The sequence below is a fragment of the Phlebotomus papatasi genome, chromosome 2, assembly GCF_024763615.1.
Source record: "Phlebotomus papatasi isolate M1 chromosome 2, Ppap_2.1, whole genome shotgun sequence".
NCBI lineage: Eukaryota > Metazoa > Arthropoda > Insecta > Diptera > Psychodidae > Phlebotomus > Phlebotomus papatasi.
In genome coordinates this window covers 54,028,372-54,037,158 of record NC_077223.1, presented here as the reverse complement: position 1 = coordinate 54,037,158, position 8,787 = coordinate 54,028,372, and the positions used below count along the sequence as shown (strand labels likewise).

Here is an 8,787-nt window from a genome sequence, read left to right as displayed (position 1 = left end):
TTACAAAACAAATTGCAAACGATCTCCCTGTCTCATCTTAAATACTCATATAAACAATTTTTATCCGTCTCCTCAAATGAAGATGCGTTGGTTGGAATGTTGTTCAATTTCATCGCATTTAATCTTCTCAATCGACCACGACATAAATATCAAAATTATATATATATACACTGCGTAGAAGGACAAATATTTGTCCATTGCAACACAGTTTCACATATTACTTTGCACCAGTGCGATAATTGTGACTTTTTTATTGACTCAAGAGGCACATTATGACGGTACTTTTTAAAGTTATCGCTTAAGTGATACCCATCAGTATGATCTTATTCGATTATATTCAGTCAATTTGAGATACTTTTGCCGTGGTATATCGAAGAGCACAAAATGTTTTTTGGGTCAATCGCGACTTACTTGATAATTAGAAGAGATCGGCAAGAGGATCAGCCCCAGCTGCAGATTTTTTCACAATTTTCTTGTCCACTTTGGTGATCGGTGCTGTGATCTTTACATTATCTGAAATGATTTGCAGATTTATCGGATTTTAAGTGGTGTTTTTTTCTCATTTCCTAAACATAATTGGTGGTTTTCAATACTCACTAGTCTTACTTGATGTCCCAAAGAGATCATCATCATCATCATCCGAGTCACCGAATAGAGATGTTGACTTTGGTGCAATTTTTGTTGGTTCACTCGTAGATTTTGATATGTTTTTGGGCTTTTTCGTGGAAAATATATCACTATCATCCTCATCATCGCTATCAAAGAGACTCTTAGACACTGACTGAGAATTTTTCTGAAGACTATTCCTTGGTTTTTCTGAAGTCTTCATCGCCTTTGTTTCCCTCACAATCTCCTTCTTCTCAGTCTCTATCGCAATTTCGGGATCAGTCTCACTAAAAAGATCATCTGTGATCACTTGTGGCAGTTTCTTGCTTCTTACAGACTCCTCCACTGACGCAAGTTTTCCAATGTTATCCTTCTCAGAAGGATCATCTTCAAATAAAGAATTGTGAGTGTTTTCCTGTTTTTCATCATTTTCAACTATCAAGGATTTCCTGTAAGTTTCTTGACGACCTCTCCTTGTCGATGGCTTTCTCTTTTGAGGAATTTTTGCTCGATTCTTATTGAGATTCGTCAGTAACCCTCCAGAATCATCAGTCACTTCTACAATTTTTTCATCCAATTTCTTCGACACTTCTTCAACTTTCTCCTTCGGGCTTTCTGGTGGAATATCTAAAGTCTCATTTGGTGGATTGTCTCGAGAACTCTCTTGGGCATTCTTGAAAGATGGCCTCTTGGCTCCAGGTAACAAGGCTGCTACATTTATTGCCATTGTTTTATTTAATTTATTAGGCACAATTTTGGGCTTGTTTATTGGCTCTTCCGGAGGATTCTCTGGATTTTCATGAGACTTTATTAGACTCCTCGCACTGGCAAATACCTCATCAGGTTCATCTTGACTTGAACTCGTCGAAAACAAAGAATTTTTCTCTGATTTAACTTTTTCCTCATGCCAATCATCAGCAGGTGGTTGATCATTAAACAGATAGGAATTCCCTGTGGCATTCACCGAAATCACTTCTGGTGGAAAACTCTCGGCAAAATCATCGTAAAACACCTCTGAAACAACTTTTCGATCAACAAACAAATCATCATCAGGCGGAAGATCATCGAATAAAAACAAATTTGTGGATTTATGAGGTCTCTCCAACTGTGATTTAGGCACAAAGAAATCATCCTCATCATCCTCTAGGTCATCAAAGAGTCCAGGAGCTTTTGATTCTCTCTTCGCAGTGGGGAACTCCTCATCCACTGGTGGTTCATTAAATATATTCGTGGGAGAAGGATCAGAAGGCAATGGAGGAGGACCTGCGTGGAAATTTTGAGAAGCTTCAAGCCAATCTTCTGGAGGTTTGGCCTCAAAGGAATCTGCGACATTCTTCACCTCATCTAAAATCAAAGATTGGAATACTCAACAAAATACTTCATCGTGACGAAAAAAAGTAATAAAAGCGTTCAATATTATAAATATTGGAAAATAAGTGATATATCTAGGGGTGGCACCAGGGAGCATGGCACAGGATTCTTCTACCCTACTTTTTCACTTTAGTAAAAAAATCAAAATAAAATCGCTTTAAAAGTCGTTATCAATTTTCCAAAAGAAAAAAAAACAATTGGGTACAATGGGGATAATTTTGATTCGGATTTAAATTCAAGTCTAAATTGGAATTTTGAGATTTCTTCATAGTGTCAGATGGATGAAGATAATAAGAATACCACGAAAAAATACAAGTCCTACATTCAAATGTACTTTTTCGTCGAATATTTTTTTGTCCATCTCAAATAAATGAGACAATCTCAAAATTTTAATTTAAATCCGATTAGAACACACCCCAAAGCTAGATCTCCAAATTAGATCTACTCTTAAGCGATATTTCTGGAACATTCACAAGTATAGCAAGGATTTGATCGAAAAACATAAAGATTGCTCTACTCCTTCTAATTTCCTATCTCATATTAAAATAGCTTATTTAATTCTAAATAAATAGGAGTCTATAATATTTATTGAGTTTCTCGTTGCTTAATTACCGATTGTTCATATGTGAATGAATTATTTAAGAATAATCGAACAAATTCCTCATAATAATAACGCAGACATATCATTATTAGAAATTATTGAAAGAAATCGCGCGACTTTTACGCATGCAAAGCATTTTATCGCCCAAACTTCAGAGTACACAAAATTTACACTTTTCGTCTACATTTTTAGTTGTCAACTAAAGAACTATAAAGGTGTCCTTAATTTCCCACCACACAAACCATCTTTTTTAGGATATTCCAAAAATAATTTGTATACTATTATTATTACACTGTGCAACGATGATTTTGTCCCTGGGTTCTCATGCTATTTTTTCTATTGCTAGGGTCAAATGATTTACGAAAATACTTATCATTTTGATTTCATTTGGATTTTGCGCCTGGTATTTACGAAAAACGGTTTTTGCCGTTTTTTGATACTTGGGTGCCTATATCTCCGATTCTGCTGAACTGATTTATTTATCACTATGGAATAATTTGGTCTCCTTTATATGCCCGATAAATCCTCTGAACAGATGAAGTTCGTACAACTGACACCAGAGGCGCTGTAGTCTCATAAATGTCAGAAAACATGGGAAAATCGAACTTTTTAGCAATTTTGATCAAAAATATCTCGAAAACTAGGACTGTCCCTAACAATCTGTTTTGTGGGTTTGATAGAGAATTTAATCAGCTACATTTTCGCCCATATACAACTTTTCTCTCAAATTGTTTTTTAACCTCGATATTGAGGTTCAAACGAAAAATGAGCATTCAGTCAACTAAATAAAACCTTCACAATTTCGAGTGTTATTGTTTTTTTTTCCTCGCAATTAGGCAGTACAAGCTTTTATTATATTATTTAACACTTAAATATCGATATTATGGTGATTTTTATATAACATTTCAAATTTTTAAATATTATTTTATTACTTGGAAACTTGTATAAAACTTTAACGTATGTGATATACATAAAGTAACAATTACAAGTTCAAAAACTAGTTTTAGATTTATTTCGACGAAAATCACGTAATTATGAGGTTAAAATTGTAGGATTGTAGATAAATGTAGGAAAAATTTTTAAAGAATTATAAAAGGAAATGAATTTAGAAAATGGATTTTTTGCAAAGTTTTCCATGTCGCTCCTTGGAAATTACAAGGGGCCAACTGAATCTGAGCCATTTTTCAGGAGACAGCATGAAAGATTCAACTTTGTATAAATAATTATCTCAATTAAGTATGTTAATAAAAACAATTTAATTATTTTCTATTTGTATGAGCATTATTATAAACATCGAAACATACATATTTTTACCTTTCAAAATATGTTTTTTTATGAGTTAGCCGTTTGTCATTCTAAATTATGCGCAAATTTTCATGAAATTAGAATGACACGGGATCAACTTGCTTGAGTTAGTCCCTTGTTTCACAAAAATTTGAGCGATAAATCTATTTTGTGCCCCTTGACTTCAAACAAAACCGTGCAAGCAATCATAAGATAGATCATTTATTAAGCTCATGAAGCGAGATGAGAAATGGCAGGTCAGCTCTTTGCAAACAAAAAGAGAATTTGCATCGTTTGAAGGTTCACTCTGTGCGAACCATGCCTACGTTCCCCTATATAGCAAATATCTGAATAATAATAATAAACCTAGATTCCTTCAACCTTCAACTTTGCAATTACGTACAAACATAAGAAAAAAATAACTTTAGGTAGTCAGGAAAAAATAGTTTTTTTTTATGGCACATCGGTGTTCCAATCGTCCTTAACGAGTTAAAGTAGCCCCACAGCACCCTATGCTTTAGTTTAAGAAGTTTTGATAAAAGTTCGTGACCCTTTGTCTTGAGACTAGAGGCTTAGCCTAGTTTCTGAAAATCTCAAAATTCTAAATAGCAACCAATTTTATTAGTTTTTCAGAATTTAATAACTAATTTGCCTTTAATAATCTAATCAATCCTAAGTCATAATTTTCAAAACAAATCATGACTGACAAGAAATTAGAGAAGTTAAGCCATAATGGCAAAAAATCTTAAGATCTGAAGCCTATACATATTTCCAAATTTCCTGGACCCGACCAATGAGGGAACAAAAAATAATTCTTAAAATGACTAACTCCGCTTTTAATTATCAAAATTTGATTCTGGGCGATCATTTGGAAAGGTCTCGTTCCATGCTACAAGTATCCTAAACAAAAAGATCCTACGAATTAATCAAAAGGATGATTAAACAAAGAATCAGTAATTGAATATTGTATCTTGAATATTTTGAAACTTCTATTTTCAAATTAGATGATATTTTATTATGTTCCAGCTGATATCGAGACCTTTCCAACGATGAGTCGCACTTTTCCCTCACTGTGCCTACCCTAATCCTTACTGTAACAAAATTGAACAAAATTGACCGATTTCTATACCTTTTTCATTTACCTTTATACTACTATTTAGAATTAGACAATGACCAGTGATAAGCCCAAATCTCAGTGGGCGACTTGGGGACGGCCCCAAGTCTCGTTGAGGATCTCAGTGGCGCAATAGGCAATACCGTTGGCTCTTGGGCGGTGAGATCTCTGACTCGACTCTCACAGCTGTGAGTTCGAGTCCTGCCTGGTGCAAGCAACTGAATGTCGAGAAAAAGAAATTTTTCACTGCGATAAAACGTAATAAAATGCACCGCCTCTGCCCACACACAAGCCTTCAGGAGCATGGAAGAAGCATTCACTATGGGGAAGGCGTTCCTGGGCGATCTACTATCAGCAGATTCTTCCAACACGAGGCACCATGTAATGATTACATTGTAATACAAAAAAATGTCTAGGTACGATTAATAATAATAATAGCCCAAATAAGCTTATGGTACCTGAGATTCTTTACAGGCGACATCGAAACGCTTGCAACTCGAAAAACGTGTAAATTTGTGAGTTAAATTTTGGAGGTATGGCACCGGCACACCTTTTTGATCAGGAAAATTTCATGAAATCAAAATTCATATCTCTTTCTTTCTCACATACTTTGTACATCTATCTGATTTTTCGCACTCCAAATTCGAATTCAATTTGGAGTGATGTTTAAAAGAAGAAGAAGAAGAGTGCGAAAGAGTGGAATAGACTTATGCAAATCTATTGAGAAAAAAGGGATACGAATTTCCACTTCATGAAATTTTCCTGATATCAAAGGTGTCCCGGAGCCAAGAATTGCGCCGAGCAAACTATCCTGAGCGACCGTGACGGATGAAATTTTCTCGACGTGATCCTTAAAGCTTTTGGCACGGTATACCTTTTAAATCATGTAATTTTATGAAATCAAAATTAACATCCTTTTCTCTCTCATGTCTATCTCAATTTTTCGCACTTAGAATTCGATTTAACAAAATTAATTTGGTGTGATGGTCAAAAAGAAAAGGAAGAGTGCCAAAGAGTGGGATAGTTATACGCAAAACGTTTGAGAAAGAAAAGAATGTGAATATCGATTATATGAAATTTTCTTGATATAAAAGGTTTGCCAGAGCCCCTACCCTCAAAATTCAACCCGCAATCGAATTTCCACGTATTTCGAGGTACAGGCACTTCGAGGTCGCTTGCAAAGAATCTTAGCTCCCATAAGCTTTTTCTGAGCTTATCATTCGTTTTCGTTCTTGAATGCGTGAAAAAAAAATCTGAATGTATAAAGTGAGATTCTTGCAATCTTACTTTTTTTTCACATCCACCCCTACATTTTAAACTAGGATAAGAGGAATATCAAAATTAAATATTTGTCGAACAGGAAATAACAGATATTAGTTGTCTTCCATCACTTTTACTTCTGAGTTTTCCTTACAATGTAAAAATTAGATTGTTAGATTATTTTCAGCTTTAAAAATCAGGTTTAGTTTTGGCAAAGTTTAACATCGATCCGGAAATCATAAAATTTCGTAATTCACGTTTATAATATAAATAGGAATCCCATGTAGTATAGCTAGAAAGCGACTTAACGATTCATTGCAAGTGAGTATTGAATGAGTCATTTCCGGAGTTTCTGCTATCGCTTCAAATGATATTTATTATCAATTGCAAAATGATATATAAACTCACCAGACTTTTGCGGAGGATCCTGAATGAGAATCTCTTTCTGTTCTTTATTACGTTGTACTTCTTGAATTGATTCTGGGCTTTCCTCAGGCATGGCTTTAATCTCTGGAAAATTGTCTTGACTTGGAGAAGGCTTTTCGTCTGCACTTGACCTAACTGTTTCATGCTTTGACAATTTGTCTTCCAATGACTCCTTTTGATCCTGATCTTTCTTCGTTGTTTCAGTCTTTTTCTTAGCTCCAGCAAAGATATCATCATCATCATCAGAATCATTGAATAAACTCATATTTTTGCTCTTCGTCGGGAGTTTTTCGTTCGTTTTTGTTATTTGCATGGGAATTTCACGTTTAACGTCTGCCTTGGGCACATCTTTTTCAACTTCCTCCTTAGACACATCCTTTTTGACTTCGGCCTTGGATTCATCCTTTTTAACTTCCTCCTTGGGAACTTCGTTTTTCATATCCTGAGCTTTCACATCTTTTTTCTGAGACTGTATTTCTCTTTTTGCTGGTTGAGGCTTCACTTTGGACTTTGATCCTTTTAGGAGAGTATCAAAGAAATCATCTGGTTCATCATCATCATCGAATAAATTTGATAATTTAGGTTTTGTTAAATTTTCCGAAGCCTTCTTTTCTATTTGGGAGTTTTTCTTCGTTGACGTGCTCAAGGAACTCATAAAGGAATTAAATTCATCATCATTGTCATCAAACAGATTGACTGGGGCTTTCTTAAGGACTTCATGGAAATCATCCACGGGAGGTTCCTCGTTGAACAAATTTGTTGAAATATCGACCTTCTTGGCAATTACTGGAACTTCTTTCTTCTGAGGACGTGTTGGAGGCACAAAAACATCCTTGTCTTCATCATTGTCAGAATCCAGGAACAGTCCCGTTTGATTTGATTTCTGGTTCGAAGATTTCGGTGGAGCTTCAAATTCAGGAGGTTCATCATCAAACAAGTTCACTGTTTTCCGTGAATCAGGCTGATCACGGAAGAATCTGGGAGGTTTAGAGTCAGTTTTTGCAGCAGGTGTATCAAAGTCATCCCCTACGAGGTCATCGAACAATCCCGGAGCCTTTGACGTACTTGGCACTTTTGGTGGTGAACTTGAGAAGAGATTTGTAACAGGATTCGCCGGAGGATTAGTTCGAGGTGTGAGCTTAGGTGGTTGAAAGTAAGCTCTCTGGGCAGGAACTGGATTAAAGATCTCCGGTTGATCAGAAACCTTGGAGAAACGATCATCTTCCAAAGAGATTTGAGAGGCACTTTTGTGAGCTAAGGCATTACTGGTAGCTTGTAGACCCCAAACGGAGTCAGCTTCTGACCCTGATATATTCCCACCAGCACTCCGCAGTGAGACAGAGTGTCCGGATTCTGAGCCAGACTCTGAGTACTGATCTTCTGCTTCATTTTCAGTGTCAGATTCCGAATCCACAAGTCCCACGTGCCACTTCTCCTTGAATTCCTTCGATCCGATGAGGAATGGCAATGGTCGGTGAGCAAATGGATCTCTGGGACGAAACACTACACTTTTCCCAGGTTCATCGTCATCATCGCTATCCTCATCGAGTTGTACCTCAATTTTCTCATAGCACTTGTTGAGACATGCTACAGATTCTGCCAAAATACTCTTGATGGAGGACATTGGCGACAATTGACGTGGTTCCGGATCTCTTTCAGTCTTTTTCTCAGTGGTTCCGGGCACATCCTCATCCTCCTGCACACGATTTTCTACAAACTGAGTATGCTGCAGTGCCAGGAGACGATTTGTTACATTCCCCAATTGCACATTCACTTCCTCACCACTTAGGTACATTTGGTTGATCCTAAGTTCTGTCTCTCGACATCTCACTTCCAGATTTCGGGAGATATCCTTCATGTAATCCAGAAGTTTTGAGTCTCCTGCGAGGGACCAATTTTTCGCCTCGGCACGAATCTCCTCTGCTCTCGCCGACGACGGATTCTGTGAAATTAGCATTTAGAGAGGTTCCTTCAAAGATTGCGAGGCATTTGGATCCAGAACACTTACCATTTCATGGATAAAATTGCGAAAAGAAATGCACAAAAAATTCCATGAAAAACTTATTGTGACACTTCCTAAACTGAAAAATTGTAAAAACTTCAAGTGGGTTAAATGTCAGGTGGA

General features: G+C 36.4%; 2 protein-coding genes across 2 annotated transcripts in view; one reads left to right on the top strand and one right to left on the bottom strand.

Annotated features, from left to right (window-relative positions):
- Positions 1 to 8,787, top strand: part of LOC129801718 (rhodanese domain-containing protein CG4456) — an 887,636-nt gene that overhangs the window by 412,984 nt on the left and 465,865 nt on the right. The window lies entirely within an intron of this gene.
- Positions 98 to 8,756, bottom strand: LOC129801670 (WASH complex subunit 2). Its single transcript, XM_055846933.1, has 4 exons — positions 8,671 to 8,756; positions 6,645 to 8,604; positions 598 to 1,950; positions 98 to 513 (listed from the first exon to the last, which is right to left on the bottom strand). Exons 1-4 carry the CDS (start codon positions 8,671 to 8,673, stop codon positions 419 to 421), a joined length of 3,411 nt encoding a protein of 1,136 aa, XP_055702908.1. The 5' UTR covers positions 8,674 to 8,756; the 3' UTR covers positions 98 to 418.